This window comes from Alnus glutinosa, chromosome 2, assembly GCF_958979055.1.
Source record: "Alnus glutinosa chromosome 2, dhAlnGlut1.1, whole genome shotgun sequence".
Lineage (NCBI taxonomy): Eukaryota > Viridiplantae > Streptophyta > Magnoliopsida > Fagales > Betulaceae > Alnus > Alnus glutinosa.
The window spans coordinates 25,943,524-25,963,337 of NC_084887.1; the positions used below are offsets into that span (position 1 = coordinate 25,943,524).

The 19,814-nt window shown below is 35.9% G+C and overlaps 2 protein-coding genes across 4 annotated transcripts; one reads left to right on the plus strand and one right to left on the minus strand.

The window, feature by feature from the left end:
* Positions 1–3,184: 3,184 nt before the first annotated feature.
* Positions 3,185–8,868, plus strand: LOC133862000 (uncharacterized). 2 transcript variants are annotated; one of them, XM_062297836.1, is made up of 3 exons: positions 3,185–3,657; positions 7,061–7,212; positions 7,862–8,868. In XM_062297836.1, the coding sequence occupies exons 1-3, from the start codon at positions 3,432–3,434 to the stop codon at positions 8,537–8,539; spliced, it is 1,056 nt and encodes a 351-aa protein (XP_062153820.1). In that variant the 5' UTR covers positions 3,185–3,431; the 3' UTR covers positions 8,540–8,868. The 2 variants fall into 2 exon arrangements, with proteins under 2 accessions (XP_062153820.1, XP_062153821.1); XM_062297837.1 differs by having other exon boundaries at positions 3,615–3,748.
* An 803-nt stretch (positions 8,869–9,671) lies between these two features.
* Positions 9,672–17,431, minus strand: LOC133861999 (probable serine/threonine-protein kinase At1g09600). 2 transcript variants are annotated; one of them, XM_062297835.1, is made up of 8 exons: positions 15,917–17,431; positions 14,685–14,969; positions 13,752–14,069; positions 13,289–13,516; positions 13,063–13,163; positions 11,491–11,605; positions 11,155–11,394; positions 9,672–10,207 (listed from the first exon to the last, which is right to left on the minus strand). In XM_062297835.1, exons 1-8 carry the CDS (start codon positions 16,436–16,438, stop codon positions 10,040–10,042), a joined length of 1,977 nt encoding a protein of 658 aa, XP_062153819.1. In that variant the 5' UTR covers positions 16,439–17,431; the 3' UTR covers positions 9,672–10,039. The 2 variants fall into 2 exon arrangements, with proteins under 2 accessions (XP_062153819.1, XP_062153818.1); XM_062297834.1 differs by having other exon boundaries at positions 11,155–11,400.
* Between the last annotated feature and the right edge of the window lie 2,383 nt (positions 17,432–19,814).

Sequence of the window (19,814 nt, forward strand, 5' to 3'; positions counted from 1 at the left end):
CCTTGATTAAGCTTACATACGCTTCTAATTGAGGCTACTTAAGCTCTCTATATATTTTATCTAGACCACTATGAAAGAGAAATGCTATTTCATATTCATATTTTATGGTACATCTCTCATCCATCTTTTGGCTGAAATGACGATTTGCCGCGCTCATCTTATGGGTGAGAGGACGGCTATCAAGAAGCCCAAGATGATCGAAACCTGAAATTAAACGCACATATGTTAAACAATTTACAAATCGAACAAATATTCACTACTAGTTTCAAAACATTTTATACAAAATATGAACAGACTAAAATGTTTAGAAATTACGCTTACCCAAGATGCAATCCAATGAAAGCTCCATATTTTTGGGTTCTTTTTTTCTTTTCTTTTTTAAGCCACATGATGCAAGGTAGCTTCTCTCTCTCTCTCTCTCTCTCTCTCTCTCTCTTCTGGATGCTGATGATGACTACCCTTAATCCTAATGGTTGACGGGATAAAAGCCACCATTGAACAACTGCAAAAATTCCAACACAATCGGATTCGGTTTTTGTTTGGTACGTGGGAATATAAAAAGGATTATTTTGATCATTCGATTACTTCATATATAATGACAAGGCAATCAATATAATATTGGGTGTTATCTATATATATATATATATATATATATATATATATATATATATATATATATATTTATTGATCTCTTTGCGGTGCGTGCGTGAATGGATTAATTTGTGTGAAATATTTTGGTTCATGATTGGTTTTTGTCAAAAAGAACCCAGTGGGCAAAGGCTCATGAAAATGCAGCATACAGGTTTGAAAGCCAAAAGAGAAAAGGGTGTTATAATTACCTGCAAGAAGACATCACCGCAGTAAGAAGTGGAACTCTTTTCAACGAATTAAAATTTTATCCATTTTTGTCTTTCTCTCCTTTGCGCTGCTCCATATTTTTCTAACTCGCTAACAATTTCATTAAAATCTCCTGCACATAACCATGGTTGTTGAGGGTAAAAGTTCTTCAAGTGTTTTAATAGTTCTCACGATTTTTTTCTTTTAAGAGAAACTTCACTTTATAATCTCCGATCTTTCATCATTTTTGAAAAAAATGTACCTAAACTTTAAAATATGTCAATTTATGATATCTATCTTTTCATTTTTTTTTTTTCCAATTTCAACAATCCATTGGAATTTTTAGTTAAATCTTATCAAAATTTTCAAAATATCTGTGTTTATTTTTTATTTTTATTTTTAAAATGTTATAAATTTTTTTAAAGATTCAGGCGGTATTTTTGCTAATTCCGTTGAATTCTGATCGACACCTAAGTCCTAGCAATTTTTTTCTTTTTCTTTTTTCTAAAAAAAAAAAAAAGTATTTTAGGAACTTTAACATGATTTAACAGAAAATTCTAACGGAGGGTTGAAATTAAAAAAATTAAAAAAAAATTAAAATTAAAATTAAAATATGAATACCTTAAATTGACACTTTTTAAAATTTGGGTACATTTTTTCATAAGTGATAAAAAAGTCAAGAATTAGAAGTGAAGTTTTCTATTTTCTTTTACCCTACTCGGGATGGCCATAAAATCCAGTAAACGAGCACCTTACACTAGAATCTGTCATTATAATAATAGCATTAATATGCTTGACAAAGTAGTTCTGAATTTCCATAGTGTTGAGAGTTCCTCCGCCACTGCTGTGCCAAAATTCCTTCCTTCTTCTTTGTAATCACCACCCTCCTCAGCCTTGAAGAAGATTACACGCTTCTCCTCTTTTTTGGTTTTTCTGCGAGATCGAGAAACTCTAAGAGAAAAGATGTAGCCGGTGTGGAATGAGCTTGCCATGGATTAATAACATTCATAGCTTCAACATATCGAACGCATAGGACATCTACAACCATTCTATGCTATCACAAATTTTTTATGATTATATTTGTTGGGGGAAATGATCAGCTCCAAAGCCATGTGGTCTAAAAGTCATGTGGCAGGATCAACCCACCGGTCCGACCCGGCTGGGTCACCTTGGTCAGAACATCTCGGAGGTTAGTCACAACCTTACATGAAGAGATCACCTCGGTACTTAAACACTTCGGATTATGATACATCTCGGTGCCTAGGCACCTCGGACCTAAAGACTTCACAAGGCGTAGAATATTCCAAGATTTCCTAGTCTGAATGGAGTGAACGCGTTTGGGAATATTTCCACATCGGAGAATTGGTCGAGGTACAATATATCGCATCAAATTCAACAAATAAGTGTCTGAGATTTAGTAGTTTATATTCAAATCTAGGACTCTACAAGATCTCTGATAAGACTCTAATCCTGAGAGTCTCGAGATTAACTCTAATTCCCTCACTAATGGGATAAGACATCTATTGGCATGAAACCAATCTAAAGAGGTAGAGTATTATCTGACTTAGACTCCGCCACCAGATTCAAACTCTATAAAGATAAGGCTAAAGCCTATGCGATTTAGGACTCAAACTTCTAATCCAATTGTGCTTCAAAAACTCTAGTAATTCCGTAATTGTGAGCCTATAAATAAGACTGCTACACCAAGTATTTAGATACAGATTCTCTAAGCTCTGAAATTTTTGATCATCCATAAAAAATCACGAATTTGAATTGACTTAGGCATCAGAGTGGTGTAGTCGGCACCCCTGACTAAACTCTCGCCTACATCTTTTATGATATATCTATGCACCCATATGAACAAAAGGTTGCGGAATCTACATCTTACGGTCTCTTTCTTAAGCTGCTCGAATTCCTATAAAATTCATAAAAACATAATAAACTACCATGAGTTGTGTTAGTAAACATAATTACCCTATCCTTCATTGAATCTAATCTTGTTGTTCTGTTTCAAAAAGGCCATTTTTCTTATTCCATTTGACCATTCAATGAGATTTTCAATCCGTCTTAAAACGAAGTAAACGACACAGAACAGTCGTTTTAACACCCACCATCTGGAAAACAAGAGTCAAATTGAAAGAAAAAAAAAGAATTTAGGAAGAAAAAAACAAAAAGACAGAAAGAAAGACTTGGTCATTGGTTAATGGTTACTGACTCAGTGTTTACCCGCCGGCGCAAATTTCTGCTATGCATACGAAGCATTGCTAACGTGCGCCCACGCTGCGTACTTTCTAATAAAGGAACACAGGCAGTCAGGCTCGTCAGCATCCCCCATACACAGTCGCACAACATAATTCGGTTAAAATAAGCATATTCTCTCACCCTTTCTCTCTGTCGCTCGTTTTCATCTCTCTATCTCTCTGTTTGTGTTTTGTTTTTTTTTTTTATATATATCCGTTACTGATTTTCTCACCTTTCTTCTTTTCTATTTTTTTTGGTCTTTCCCATCGTTTCCAACGTCACAGAGAGAGAGAGAGAGAGAGAGTCCGAGAAAATTTGAGTCAATTTTCCGGGAAAATCGTTGTGGAGGAGGGATGGATCTGTGGGCCGTGTATGTCAAGAACTCCACCCAAACCCCTCTCTTGCTCAGAAGCTCGTTTCCCAAGAAACCCATTTCCTCTTGCCTGAGAAGAAGAGCCAATCCCTCTTGCAGAGTTGAGGATTGTGGGGTCTTTGAGATCAGGGTTTTGAGGAGGCGCAGGGCTTGCTCTTCTTCTTTGGTTGTCAGAGCTATGGCGAAGAAGAATCACGATAATTCCGGTATGCGGGGTTTTTTTTTCCTCAATCTTTTGCAGCGCTAGAGTTCCCATGCAATTTTGTGGATTTCGTTTCTTGGGATCCTCGGATTTTGGTATGATTTCTGGGTTTGATTCGGTTTGATCTCTGTGTGTGTGTTTGTGTTATGGTGCCTGAATTTTGTGTAACATTTCTAAGGTTGACTTTTAGTTCTGTCTGGTAACTTTCTTACTCTGGAAGATAGAAGTGGTGTAATGTTAAAGACCCTTAAGGCCTTAAAGTGAACTACTTGAAAAGTCTTTTAAGTTTTTGTTTTTTGGTTGAATATTTATGTTTGAAAGGAGCCTAACAACAAACGTTGCCCTTGGGGTGTCGGAGGCGGTGTGAGGTTAAGTTAGCTAGAAGAACATGCCACTGGAACTGTTTGTGCACGTGAGATCATTCACAAAAAGAAATCGTTCAATTTTGCAAGAGGCAGTGGGATGATATGGGGAACACAATAATTCCTTTTGATTGTTAAATATGGTGGTAATTAAGCGAGAGCTAATGATTATATTGGTTTGAGGATGTTAAGATGTTGGCGGGCAAGTTTGGTGGTTTATTACTAAGGTTCAAGTGTTATAGATATAGAATACGTTACAAATATTACAATTTTCGAATATTGAGTATGTATTTAGCATTGAGGATTTGATGAGAAAGTGGAAGCTTTTTTTTAATCTCCTTTGGGGTAGAAAATTTAATTTATTTATGGCAGAAAAAGTCTGATCCAGATCTTCCAAATTGCCTGAAATAAACATGTCCAGGTTGAATGGTTAGCCAGATGGACTAGTTTAACTTAACCTGAGAGTTGAATATTTTGTTACACGGTCAAGCTCCTCTTGTCATTTCTACTCTTTCATTTTTCATAATTATAAGGGTTAATGTTTAGACATGGTGTTTTATATGGGCAAATGATTGAACTTGGTTTTGTTCTGTAATCCTGAAGCAGAATGGATAGTTGTAGATTGTTTTTCTCAATTGCCTAAAAGAACTTGACGCGATAGCATTTAGACATTTGAAAGCCACGGATTACAGTTTACACAATTTGTATGATTTGAGTTTTAGAACCAAAACTCATTTAGACTTGTTACTGTATATATATATATATATATATATATATATATATATATATATATGCGTGTATTTTATACACTTGTGGTTGTGTGTGTATGTTTAGTCTGATCTCCAAAGGTGTAGGGAAGTCGATTTTGGGTATATTTTGAAGCTTGTTATCTGGTTGCTATAAGTTTCTTCAATCTCATTGTCAAATGTCCAAAAGGCTGGATTTGAGAGTTTCTATATTTTGAAGAGCCAAATGATATTCTGTGTGACATCAATGCAAAAGGTTTTGCTTTCACTGCCTTTATGTCTATATAAAGGCCCTTTGTAGTAGGCTGTGACTTGTGCCACTTTCTTGCATCAGATCCTAGATAGTTAGCTCATGATACTTGTCTTCATAAGGCTTATAACTTGGCTCTACTTGAAACATTTTTTTATACAAGATCTATTTTAACAAATCAATAGGTAATTCTTCCATACCCTCGACTTCTCGTCATTCTTTGTATTCGTAGGTGATTGATGAGATTGGAAAAGCTGGTTTCTAAAGGCAATTTTGATTGCAAATGAATGCATGAACAAATATAATATTCAGAAAGATGCAGTCAGCCATCAAGTGAGTAAGATTTTGAGTAACCATCTGAAATGAGGGACAAGAGCTTCCTCTATCATTTGAGAAGAAAGGCTTTAGAAATGTTCCCCCTGGTTGGGTCTTCCGTATAGCATCATATTTTTGTTGTTATATTGCACAGCTTTGTCTTCTTCTTGTCCCTGTGGCACCTTGTGCATGAATCATATTACAAGTAGTCAGTGGTGATTCTGGCATATGATAAACAATCTTAGCCTTCTTTCTTAGATCTTATTATCTATCGATGCTACTTTGCTTCTCATCAATGTGTTCGTCTTATATTTTATTTTATGTAGTCTGACATATCCTTCTTAAAAATTTATACTTGAGCTACAATTATTGTCCTTTCTTCATAGCTACTAGCTAGTATTAGATATCATAAAGAGTGTTTCGCTTTATGGATGCTTTTTACTTGTATCTTTTCTTTCTTTTAATAAATATTAATTCAATCACTCTGTATTTGGAAACACTTCTCCACATGATTTCTATTATATTCTTATAAATAATTTATGCAAGCTCTTGCTCATCTTCTAATACTATTCCCTTGTATTTTTCTCCTGTTTTTGTATGGGTTTTCTTTGGCTTACAAGTTTGGCTTAAAATCTATCAGTAAGTAAGACTTGTCAAATACAAGTTTTGTTACTGTATGGTTAACAAACAACATATACCAGGGACCTCGTCTGGTAAATCAATCAGTGACTAAAACAAAAAGATGGGGCTTCATATAACCCTTGTTGTAAGCTTATTGTGAATGGAAGTTCTCCTCTCCTCTAGTTGTTTTTTTTTTTTTTTTCTAAGCCTCTCCTCTAGTTGTTCGCATGGTTCTATTATAATCTTCCTGATTATGTTGATATTTTTGGTTGTTACTTCTTTAAGGGTCAACATCATTGTTTCTATGGGGATCATATCTAGAGTTTTTGTATTATATGTTTCAAAACATTTATGGTTTTCGTCTTCTGCAACAGCGCATATTTTTGTTTTGAAAATGTTTAATGGTCAACTGATGCAGATGCAAATCATTGTTCCATGACATTTTTTTCACCTATTTATTTCATTTTTAATATGTTCATTAATTAAATAAATACTTGTTTCCTGAAAGATAATTATTTTTAGAAATGGAAAACAATTATGTGCTCCACCACTTTGGAAAGAAGACGTGTTGGTCCCCCACATGAGAATCTGACATGTTAGTGCTTGGTTATATAGGTATGCTAGGTAATGACTCCAATTTGTTTTGAGAAGTAATCGAATTAAAACTGTATCCCTAGGCCTTGCTTGAGTTCTTGTCTGCTCTTTGACAAAGTAGTTTCCTACCTTTACCAAGGTAATACATCCGGCTTGGTGGGTGGAATTTAGGGCAGCACCAGAGGATTTATGCTGTTTTTCTCTCATTAGTGACAAATTCCATGTGCAAAGATATGACTGAGATAGCTTGAACAGTGATCGATGATAATGAAAGTGTGTTTTGTTTCTTCTTGTTAAGAATTCATTCTAGGTTTTGACTTTGGAAATCAGAATGTGTTTTTCTTCAATGCTAAAACGAACATTATTGTAATAGTTTTAGATGTTAACTGTCATTTGGTACTGATTCTCATTGAGCATGGAGTAGGATCGGACCTATTTATTGCGTTTTAGAATTTCTAATTGAGCAAGTATGTGCAACTAAATAAAAAGTTATTTTTGTATGTTCATGGAATAAATCAGGAAATGGTGATCGATCTATTCCAGAAGGAGATGGTTTGAAAAAGAATAATTCTTCTGATGGAAACAAATCCAATGACACTGCTTCCAATAAATCTCAGCATTTAAAATTGGACTGGAGAGAGTTCAGAGCTAATCTATTTGCACGGGAGCAGGTGATGTATTTCTTTTGTGAATGAGTTCTATTGTATAGCTGTTGCCTTCCTAGAATGAAAGGTATCGTTTGTAAAGTCCTAAAGGTATTATGTGTTTTATTCAATGCAGTACGCAGTATTAAGGTGGTGAGGTAAGAGCTTTTCATAAGTGCCAATGAGTGTATTTGTTTGGTTCCTATATGTTGGTTTGTCTGACTTGTTGGTAATAATCATAGGCTTCCACATGAGGGTAGGGAAGATATTTGTAAAATTTGTGAAAGATTTTCCAACATGACCTATGAGCTGGCACTGTGCTGGGTTGTTGGGTCAATACTTACCTGCTTATAGTTGGATTTGTCTGGGGTTTGTTTCAGTCATGCTGCCTGGTGCAAATAAACCTGTTTACAATTGTGATGTATGCGGGTTACAAAGTTAATAAATGAGGTTGAACTCATAAGGTGCTTATTTTGGGAGATATTGGTTCCTCTTTCAGTTCTCCTTTTTGCCAATGCATTTGAAATGCTTTCCATGTCTAAGATGGGGAATGCTGGTACCAGTAACAAGCAATGATGATGGATAGTTGAAAATCATGTTCCATAAACTGTAAAATTTACTCGTTTGTTTTCCCTAGAATTTAAAATTTATGTACTTGGAATGATTATTTTTGCAGGCAGAAAAGGTAGAGGGTGATGCTCACAACGAGGGTGTGAAACCCCATGAGTCCAAATCTCTTGACCTTAAATGGGCCCATCCTATTCCTGTACCTGAGACTGGCTGTGTCCTTGTTGCCACAGAAAAACTTGATGGAGTCCGAACCTTTGAAAGAACTGTTGTTCTCCTTCTCAGATCTGGAACCAGGCACCCACAAGAAGGCCCATTTGGGGTTGTCATCAACCGCCCTCTTCACAAAAAGATCAAACACATGAAACCCACAAATCTTGATCTTGCAACCACTTTTTCTGATTGTTCCTTGCATTTTGGCGGGCCTCTTGAAGCAAGCATGTTCTTGTTGAAAACCGGGGAAAAACCAAAGATTCCTGGGTTTGAAGAGGTGATCCCTGGCCTGTGCTTTGGTGCTCGAAACAGTTTGGATGAAGCTGCAGGGCTGGTAAAGAAGGGTGTTCTTAAGCCTCAAGATTTCAGATTCTTTGTTGGTTATGCCGGGTGGCAACTGGACCAATTGAGGGACGAGATTGAATCAGATTACTGGTATGTGGCTGCTTGCAGCTCAAATTTGATTAGTGGGGGCTTATCAGACTCTTCATCAGAGGGTTTGTGGGAGGAGATTTTGCAGCTAATGGGTGGTCACTACTCAGAATTGAGCCGGAAGCCTAAGCAAGATATGTAGTTATTAGATGAGCCTATGGATAATGGATAATGGATAATGGATGCTTACTGAATAAAAACCAAAACCAATCCTAGAGTTGAAGCAAGTCATGCAATCGAAGTACAAGTAAAGCCAATTGTACAGAAATCTCTGGCTTTTCAGATTAGTAGATCTTCCTGACTTCCTCCCGTTTGTTAACGCTTTTTTTTTTTTTTATTTGTTTTTCCATGTTTTATTTTATTTTATTTTATTTCTATTCAGAGAATCTTGAAATATATGGTTTTGTATGTAATGACACTCTTTAGGTTACGTCTTTGATAAGTTAAGCAATTACAAATCACATTTTTATAGTCGTGCATTTTATTTTTGTAATTGCTCAAATCTGAACGAGCTGCAGTCGATCACCATGAGAGAATACTTGTTCGAAAAGCATGGTCTAGAAAGAAGGCCTGGTTGATTGTCATTTCCTTTGTTCTTAATAACATAGTCATTATTCAATGGGTTAGCTGCACTTATAATTTAGGTGTAGCAATTCGTGTTTTGGTTATGTTGAAGTATATTTATAAGAATATCAAAGTCTACTTTAACTCAACCAACCTCTCAAACTTAACCCTCTAATTTGTATTGGGTTTGCGGGTCATATAAAAAAATTGTTTGCTATTATGTTGTGTCTGGTTTAGGTCACGTCGAAGCATAGGTATAAGACTATATAAGTTAACTCTAATCCAACTCATCTAATTAAACATGTTAGACTCTTCAACCTTAACCTTTTAATTTCGTGTTGAGTTTGCAAGTCGTGTCAAAAAAATTGTTAAAAATTGTTAGTACTAATTTCTATGGTTCTTTTCCCATTAAGGTTCATTATATCGGAAAGGTTCTGTTTCATGATTCCAGTCCATTATCTTTAAATTATTTCCCTATATTGTTTGGCACATGTACTTCAGGAAACTTCTTTCTTTATGTTTTCCCTTTCAACTATTAGTAACTAATTATTGTTAAACAACAATAAGTAAATTAAGATCTAAGATAGTATTACTTGTCAAAAACCGGTAACTAATGCCTTAAATTGTTGAAAGTTTAGCAAAATGACTAAAGCTTAACAGAAAGATTCTGTAATCTTTCCATCTTGTAAGTAAAAACAAAAAACACTATAAACAAAATGAATATATACTGACTTCCACTGAACAAACCCTTTCCACTATACAAAGCAACAACCTTCCCATCCTGTCCAAGCAATGAAAGAAATGCCCAGACCCTTCCAACTTGACAATTTAAAAGCAATCTGTACTTCTTTCTCTCTTTTTTTCTTTCTTCTTCTTTTTCCTCGGCCGAGTGGGGGAACATTCTTGGTTAAACCTTAATGGCATATTATCTCTATCAATATTTGGTGATCATGAAAGTAGTTTCCTACTGGATTGCAAATTGCAGTCACTGGTCAGCTGAACAGCTAAGTCATACATACAGAATGCCTTCCTACCAAGGCACAGGAGTTTCATATTTTGAGGATCATCACACATTTCTTTAATGGGAATTATCATAGCTTTTATTGGTCCTGGTCTTGTCAAGGCGCGCTTTACGGACAGCCTGTTGGATTTGTCTCTCATGCTCTTTGAGCATTTCTTCAATGTTTCCCCCCGGGGGCATCAATGGTCCAGAGTAGTGGATTCTGTTCTTCTTTGGTACATAACCCTGTAATTAAACGAGGAAGTATTGATAAATACTCAGGAATGAGTCAACATCAGCAAATAAATGTACAAGAAGAAGCGGCAATTTGAAAAGAACATACAAAAGAGTATATAAACAATATTGGAAATCGATCTTCAATTGGTTAAATAAAACGCAACGTGCTAAATGTGTATGTCTAACATGTTTATGATTATTATCGTTAGAAAACAATAAAACTAAACAAGCAACTTGAACAACACAAAATCTCAAAGAACTTCGGCTCAAATCCCATCATTCATGAATGAGGTTCAAATTTTAATTATACTTCTGTATTCCCTTTGGCTTTCTTCTGTTTGCTCTCTCCTCTCAATAAAACCTAGATTTTATATCAATCCATGTCTATTACAAAATTGATATTGCCCTCTTAGGATGCTCCATTGATTGAGAATATTCATCATGAAGGGGTAATGTCTTAATGTACTTCAATCAATTTACTAAATTTTTCTCTAATACATTATGAAAAGGAAGTACATAATTTTGTTTCCTGTAATGCTCGCATTTTAACTTTCAATCACTGCATAATATGTATGCAGTAAAAACAAAAACAGAAAAGTGAAGGGGTATGAGAAAAGCCCGTAGTTCATATTCCTAACCTTTGCACGTCTCTCATGCGTAAGATAAATAGTTATTTGCTGCGGTAGAGGTAATGAAAGGTCAACACATGGAAGATGCATACAAACATCTAACAGTGTTTATCTTAAAACGAAATTACTAAATCGTCAAAATATTGAGAAAATTCGTTTACTACATAAGGCACCACATTTTCAAAAAAATGGAATGTTGTCATAAGTAGCTTTTCTTATTATAGCCCCACAATTCATGCTTTAGGTTTCAGGTCCACAGTTTTGACTTGTGAGAAAAAGTAAACTTAGGAAGGGGATGTGAGCAGAAAGAGTTAGTTGATTACTTACCATTCCAAGTTCTTTTCCAGGGGCTGCCTGAGTTATGTGAGACTTCTGCACCTGTGACTCGCCACTGTTTCTTGCAGAGGCTGCCGTCTTATTCCATGATGTTCCTATTGCACAGGGGTGTACCATTGAACTAGAACTAGAGAAGCCATTCTGCCTCGCTCCTCTAGGCGGCTCCATCCGGAAACCAGACCCACCATCCTCCAGGGGATCATACTTATGACTTGAGGCTTTGGGATTTGACTGTCCCTTCCATGTTTAAGTTAGCCATATGAGTGAAGGCTAAAGAAAGGAAAAGTACAAGAATAATGAATAGACAGTCTTTCAGCCTCAAAGTACCTTCAAAGAAATATCTCCCTGGGCATTGAATTCTGGTGTTCGCACTGCATTGGTATCTCTTGAACCCCTTTTAACAGATTCAGGACCATGTACTTTTACAGTCGCAGCTTTCCGCCTGAAATTACAAAACAAAATTGCATTTATTGCAATGTCCAAAAAAAATTTGAAGGCAACACCCTCTGGAAATTTCAATAAAACATATGAAAAAGACTGTCATTCAAGCTGTGAAAAATGTTACATTTGAGGCTTCCATGCAAATAAAGTCTCCAAGCCAAAGCCACATATATGGTGCAAAACAGCTTTAAAAATATGATCCTGTACAAGTTTCAAAATACCTTTTTTCTTTTTTCCTTCGCATTTTTATATGCAGGAGCCAATTCATTTGGGACAATGCAGTATACAACAATACTGAAGTTTCAGTTAAAACCTATTTGATACACTGACTAATGCACCCAATGGCACATCATTTTACTTGTATATATGAAGAGAGAAAGATCTACCTTCTAATAGTAATAAACATGCATTATTTATAATAGCCAGTTCATTGCAGTTTTTATAACACGAGTATATGAGATGGCCTATACGACCTTGAGGTGTGGAGGTGGTTCGACCACCTCTGAAATGGGAAAGGGAGGTGGCTGAATCAACCCCATAGCTTGTAGGGGTGCTTAAACCACCCCCAAAAAAGGAAAGGGGGTGGCCAAACCACCCTAAAGGCTGTGGGGGTGGTTGGAAAAATGGAAATGGGGTGGCCGAACCAACCCCACATTGATTACCCACTAAAAAGGAAAAGGGTGGCCCTAAAAATGTAAAAGGGGGTGGTTGAATCACCCCACAAGCTGTGGGGGTGCTTCAACCACCCTCGGAAATGGAAATGAGGGCGGTTGAACCACACTCACAACCTGCAGGGGTGGTTCGGCCACTCTTCAGTTGTTTTTGTTTTTGATTTTTTTTTTGTTTTTTTTTTTTTAAGTTGTTTTATTTTTTAAAATAATATTTAGGGACATTTTGGAAAGTTTAAGTTAAAAAAAAAAAAATCATATATGGCACACACGACACATTTTCAATTCAATTTGATAGAAGATGCTAATGGAGGAGGCTGTTAATTGTAATGAAGCAGTAATTGGAGAGGGTCAAGTGTCACTTTGTAAAGCTTGGAGGTATAAGTGCCACATGGGTGTAAGTTTGGGGGACTAAGTGTATATTTCCACAAATTTTAATTACTACATTCAATAAAAATTGTCCACTTTGGAAAAACATATTTAAGAAAGGTAGCATTTTTACTAGATATTTTTACTTGTAAAAGAAGAATCACAAAAAATATGATGACAGAAGTTGAAAGGTTCTTCTAATTTTTAGAGTAGACCAAAATTATGATATAGGCAAACCAGTTGTAGACTATTTTAAGATGGGAGGAGTTGATATTTTACAAGTCACTCCTACAATTTGAGAGAGTATGTTCATCTTAGTGAAGGCATTAAGTCACAGCCTGAGCTATTCATGGATGAAAGAATCAAAGCATTATCGTTCTGTATCTAAGAGAAAGATAGATGATGCCCTCAAATAGCATACCTTCTTGCTTCCTCATCTCGAAGCTTGGCATCGAACTCCTTGCTTGGAGGATATTTCGGTAAACTTGATGGGTCACAAGGTAGGGGCTTGGTTGTGAAGAACTGATATGAAAAAATAAAACCATAAATGTATATCCAATAATTGCAACAAAATTATAAATGAGGTTAGGATAATATCCCAAGTAAGGCATAAGGTCTAAGAGTTACGAAGGGAAAGTCAAATTTACCTCACTTCTAAGTGCAGAAGCAGCTGATCCTCGATTCTCTGGTTCTACTGAAAGGAGTTTATCAACAAGAGCCAAAGCCGAAGAAGGAAAGTCTTTGAATGTCTCAAAAACGCAACGCTTGTACGGGTGTTGAGGTTTGAAACTAGTTGCATGAGGTAATCTTGATCTCTGCCAGTAGTCCTCAGAGGGCGACCCACAAAGCTTAAAAATCTTATGCATTTGTTCCACCTGGTAATAGTTGGAATGTTATTGACAACTAGTTAAAAATAATTAAAAGTAGAAATTATATGTTTTTGTGAAAACGACTATACTAACACAAGTTCTGTAAAACCAGAGAAAACTCTGATTAGGAGGCATATGGGGTACATAAAGTAGGAAATCCTAATGAGCATAGACAATGATGTTCCTTACACCCTACAAAGTATGTATAAGATCCAACTAATGTAATCAATAAGGATATTACCTCCGTTCTTCCCGGCATAATAGGCTTCCCAGCAATCAGTTCTGCAAGGATGCAACCAGTGCTCCACAAATCAATAGCAACTCCATATTCCGTAGCACCAAGCAAAAGTTCCGGTGCTCTATACCACAGAGTTACGACACGACTAGTCAATGGCTGCTTTTGATCAGGATCATAAAAGTTGGCCAGACCAAAGTCTCCAATCTTAAGAACTCCATTATTGTCAATCAGAAGATTCGAACCCTTGATGTCTCGGTGCAGGACACCACGACTATGGCAGTGCTCAAGGCCACGAAGCAATTGTTGAATATAACATTTAATCTGCAAGCCCATCACACAAAAACATTTTAGACAAGCATTATTGCAAGCAAAGGAATGTGCGACTTAAAAATGGAATAAGTGAGAATAAAATTTATGTCAATCTTTTCCAGATATGAAAATTGCAGACCACAAAGTAAGTGCCCCAGTAGAGATGCCAAGTCCATATAAAATTCAAACTTTTGGTATTGATTGAAAGTGGTTCCACTCATTTCTTTGGGCAGCCAAAAATGACTTTAGTCCATCAAAACAAGTTCCTGTTGATCACAGTGAAACAATGCCCGGGCAGAATAAATCAAATAAGAACCATATAGCTTTGTAGATTCTTCTGGTTGTCCATTTCAACTGGCTAGGTGTTCTTTTTCTTCTACTTTCTTTTTTTTTTTTGTGTAAATTCATCTAACGTTGTTTAATTGTTGAAAAAGAGATGGGAAAATCTTTTAATGAACCATGAAATGTCTAAGATTAAATGCTTGGTATATTACAGTCCCCTGATGCATCTGGTAAGTCCACCCAATAACTTTCCTTTTTCAGCCTGAACACCCAATGCATTGAGAAATCATGCTCAAAATGGATACCCTCGAAACTTTTAAAAGTGAAAGCTAGAAGAGAAGGTACCTGTGGTTCAGTAAATGTGATGCTACGTGTTGCTGCAAGCCCAGCAAGGTCATGGTCCATGTACTCAAAGACAAGGTACAAGCTGCTTGAAATTCTTGAAGTAACTAATCCCTCAAGCTTCATAACATTCGGATGGTCAAGTTTACGCAGAATATGGATTTCTCTAGCCATAAATCGGACACTTTCTGGATCCATATTTACAAATCGAACTTTCTTCATTGCAACAATTTTTCCAGTTTCAAGGTCACAAGCCTTATATACACTGCTGTAAGTTCCTTGTCCAATCTGCATTAAAAGCATCCCATTTGAATATTAATATATAAGACTTTGAACGAGCATATAACAATACATCAAAATCCTGCCCAAAAAAAGTGGATACTATATGATGTACACAGAAAATAACTTTTGTACCTCTTAATGTTGCCAATGCTAAAATTTTCAATTAAAAAAAAAAAAAAAAGAACTTTGGTCCTTTTGAATATTTTATCATTATATTGAGGTATCTCACTTTTATTCATCAAATAAAAAATATTTGAGATATCTCACTTTGGTTGAAACTGAACTTCATTTACTTCACCAACTAATCAATGCCCACTAGGGAAATATGTAAAAGGTTTACTGGTGTCAAATTGAACTGAAGAAATTTGAACCAAACATCAAAGATATATATTTCTATATTTATATAACAAAATCTTAAGGAATTGCAATAATCTCAGATCTTGTTTTCACTAACTATATAAAGTGTGATATGCTATTTTACTTATTAACATGTGATGCACATAATGCTTTTTATCATGTTAATAAAAATAAAATTGTCCACTTCTACTAATTTCGTTTTTCTTTCATAATGATCACATTCTAAAAGATATTATTCCTCAAAAATCTCTTGCAGTTCAAAGAAAATAGTACAGATATATGATTAGCAAGTAGAACTTTTTAATCATAGTTCTTGGTTTATATGATATTGGTGATGCTAAGTGTGAGCAAAACATTGCACTTCTCCATAATAGCTAAAGATATTCAATAATTGCAGGGCCACGGAGAACTTGATCAAAAACCATTACAACACTATTCTTTCAGAGAAAAGAGGAAAGCTATCTAAAAGAAGCAGCCATTGAAACCACAAACAAGGACAGTGTCCAAGACTAGAGGCCTATCTCTAGAAAAGAAACGATCACATATCAGCAACATAATTAAAAAAGGAATACATTGCACTATGTAAGAGAACTAACTTTGTCCAATTTCTGGAACGACTCTGCCCGTCGAGGCAACAACCCTTTGATGGCATCTCCAGCAACTGAAGATAACCAAGAAGGCCATCCGGCCGCAACTTGCTCTCCTTTAGCACCATTGGGCATGCTAACAATCCTAGACATTTCCGGATGTCCTCCACTCGATCCCAAATCCATTGTTGCCCATCTCTGGTGATGGCCACTGCCTGGTCTTTTCACAGCCATCCTTTTCTTCTCTTCATTGTCATCTGCTGCATTGACACATTCAAAATGCGCTTGTGAGGCCGTCGTAGCTACCCGAAAAAATGAGCCATCAACCACTCCAACTTCATGTCCAAACTCTTCTCTCTTTGAGGGAGCAGGAGCCACCATTTGAACCGAAGACTTGTTCGGCTCCTTCTCTCTCTCATAGTCATAAACTTTTTCATTGTCTGAGGCTCCTTTGGAGCAAATGCAGCCCATATTCTCACCTAAGAACGTTCTAAAAATGTACAACAAACCCCTTCGCAAAGTTGCAACCATTAATTAAATGGGTACACCTACATTTTTCCTAGGGGAGCTTCCAGTTTCAGCCAATCATATTTCCTCAAATCTCAATCTGGGTGCTCAAAATTCAACTCAAAAATCAATTATACTAGATAATGAAAACCGGCCCCTTATTTCTAATTGCTGTCTTCTGATTAACCTCAGGTTCCCAGAAACTTCAGACAAAAGAAAAATGCAGCACAAGTCCCAGAATTATCTTCCAACTGGCAAAGTTTCGATATTTTTAATGAAAATGAGGGTGTAGAGGAAATCAATGAACCAAAGAAAATTTAAAACAAAGGGGAAGCAAATGCGACAAAGAATGTTACAGAGACTGCAAAATTGAAACTTTAAATTTTACAATCAAAAAGCAACAAACACGAATACAATGTCAAATTTTAAATTTGACTATGAAAAAAACCAGACCAGAAAACCCTGCACTGAACATAAAAAAGATTAAAATGTGAAAATAAAAAAAATAAATGTTCTCGATGCAGGTGTTTCCGGTGGCAGCCTTTCTCTGCTTTTATTTCAGTCGAACGATCAATCAAAAGAGTTCCAAGTTAATTGAAAGATTAGAGATGAAATTGGATGGAAACAGAGGACATGGATGGAAAATCTAAAAAAAAAAAAATGAAAAAATGAAAAAGAAATTGAAAAAAAAATGATGGGTATTGGAGATTGTTCTGATTTGCAATGTGGGTCATGTGAGTGAGACAGAAAGAGATATTTGCGGGAGTGGGTTGGGTGGGTTGAGCCTAGAAATGCGAAAGACCGATGGTTTCGGGACTTGACAGCGTGGTGGTTGTTTGGCTGACCCAGCTCTCTCTTTCTCTCTCCAGAGAGAAAGAAAGAAAGACAGAGAGAGAGAAAGAGGGTACGAGAGAACATGGATTAATCTATTTAAAGGTAAACAATCAAGAAATGAGAATGTTTTGATTCTGGTAGAGGCGCACAGAAACAGGGAGAGTCTGAGGAGAAGAGTCCGACTGCTTTCCAAACAGATTATTATGATCGAAGACGTGCGACGCACTACTCCTATTTCTAGTCTTTCACTACTTGGCTCCACACCTTTTTTTTTTTTTTTTTTTAATATATATATAACAAAAACTAAAAAACATTAACAATTACTTAAATATAAAAACAAATATTTGTAATCTTTATCACGTGGCTTGAGTTGAGATAAACCCTTTTTTAACTAAGGATTAGATTTATCTAATAAGTTATAATTTGTTTAGTGGTGTTTATGCCTTTCCTCATGGAGAGAGATTTAATAATTGACCAATTTTTATGAATAAAAATTATGAAATAAGAGACCCTTAAATCCAAATTTTATTTGTTTTATAGATAGGTTGGAGAAAGAAATTTTAAAATTTGCTGGTTTATGGGTTTAACTAGTACACCAACTTAAAAGTAAATGAAAAATAATGTATACAAAGCAAATGCTAGCTAGTTATGGTGTGTTTGTTTCGTATAAAAAGTTGAATAAAGTTGAATAATATTCAACTTTTTTCAAAAATAAATCATATTTTATTTAACTTTTTCAAATTTTTTCAAATTTTATCTCACAAAGTCAAACCTCGTAATTCGCGCAGTATATTCGAATAGTATTCATATTCAACACCCAAACGGACCATAAGAAATACGGCTAAATCATATTTAGCTTTTAGGTTTTGCACAAATCTTAAATAAGTCCCTCTGTCACTTTTTTTTTATTTTCAAAATTAATAGTTTGACATATTTTATGTGTCTCAATTGACATATTAGCGTCCATATCAGCACTTAATACAAATGTCATGTCATTAAGCAACAAGTCATTCATAAAATAATAATAAAAAAAAAAGATTCAACTCTAGAAACAAAAATAATCTTCTTCATCATCCTAATATTCTAGATTTATAACATTATAAGAAAAACCGTTAACTTTGATACTCATATGAACATTTACATTATATTGGGTGCTGACATGAATCCTAGCGTGTCAAATGCAATATATGTGACAAATAAAAAATTGTTAACTTTAACGGTAAAGTAATAAAAGGGATCAATTTGAAACTTAGGCAAAACCTAAGGACCTTATTTTTAAGTTAAAAATCTAAGGACTAAATATAATTTTTCCCTAAGAAATATAAAATATAAAAATCGTACATAAATAACATAAATGATTGAAACCTAAATTGGCAAGCAATGAACGATTCAGGTTCCTTTTATTTTTTATTCTTTTACTTTTTTATTTTTTTGGTATTAACGATGTTGGTTCAAAATTATGTTCTACTTAATTTATTGATTGTAAAATTAAATCACTAAAAAAAAGGCAAAATAAAAACTCTTTATGTTGGTACAGTTTCCGGTATGGTGTGAATCTGCACGTTCCTTTGATGTTCTTCACGCTTCTCAATAACTCTGCAAAAAAACAAAACCTAGGGACCCTTCCGGGGGTCCCGCTCCGATGCCTAAGTTAGCTTCTTGTGAGAAAATAATGCTCTATGCATAAAAATTGAGTCTTCTTCTATACCTGGGGTATGGGCCTATTTATAGGCATAGAGGTGGAGTCAAACCTGGATTAGGACTCCTGCTCCTTGTTGATCTAGAACTGCTGTCCGAGTTCTAATTGGACTTCAATCCTTTACTAGACTTCTAATTGGATATCTTCTTAGACTTCCAATCTGATATCTTCTTAGACTTCTGATCTGATATCTGTTTGGACTTTATTAGACTTTTGAATCTCCTCTTTGGATCGGGTTGAGTGGGATTTATCCCCAACAGTTACCCCCCAATTCCCTTATCCAAAGCTTGCTTGAATAATGAGAATTCCATGTCTAAGGAAACCCGATCTTTGTCTCCTTCTGAAAACCTGCTAACCTGCAAAACCTGAGGGTTAAATCTTACCCCCCATTACCTTCTTGTTTTTCCTTAGGGTTTTCTCCCTGTCTCTTGAAAAATCTGCAAAACCCGAGGGTTAAATCCGACCCCCCGAGAAGTTTCTTCTTGCTCTCGGCTAGGACTGATCCGGGACTCTCGGCTAGGACTGATCCGAGAGTTTTCTTCTTGGTCTCGGCTAGGACTGATCCGAGACTCTCGGCTAGGACTGATCCGAGAAGTTTTTTCTTGCTCTCGGCTAGGACTGATCCGAGAGGCTCCTTCTCGGCTAGGACTGATCCGAGAAGTTTTTCTTGCTCTCGGCTAGGACTGATCCGAGAGGCTCCTTCTCGGCTAGGACTGATCCGAGAAGTTCTCGGCTAGGACTGATCCGAGAAGTTGTTCTTGCTCTCGGCTAGGACTGATCCGAGAGGCTCCTTCTCGGCTAGGACTGATCCGAGAAGTTTTTCTTGCTCTCGGCTAGGACTGATCCGAGAGGCTCCTTCTCGGCTAG

Bases quoted from the DNA above. Each gene is read 5' to 3' on its own strand.
- LOC133861999 (XM_062297834.1), bottom strand. From the start codon at position 16,438: ATGGTTGCAACTTTGCGAAGGGGTTTGTTGTACATTTTTAGAACGTTC. The intron at 13,164-13,288 runs GTAAATTTGACT...TTTTCATATCAG, and splicing joins CTTCTGCACTTAGAAGTGAG to TTCTTCACAACCAAGCCCCT. The intron at 11,606-13,062 runs GTATGCTATTTG...TTGTAATTTCAG, and splicing joins CGAGATGAGGAAGCAAGAAG to GCGGAAAGCTGCGACTGTAA.
- LOC133862000 (XM_062297836.1), top strand. From the start codon at position 3,432: ATGGATCTGTGGGCCGTGTATGTCAAGAACTCCACCCAAACCCCTCTC. The intron at 3,658-7,060 runs GTATGCGGGGTT...GGAATAAATCAG, and splicing joins GAAGAATCACGATAATTCCG to GAAATGGTGATCGATCTATT. The intron at 7,213-7,861 runs GTGATGTATTTC...TTATTTTTGCAG, and splicing joins ATCTATTTGCACGGGAGCAG to GCAGAAAAGGTAGAGGGTGA.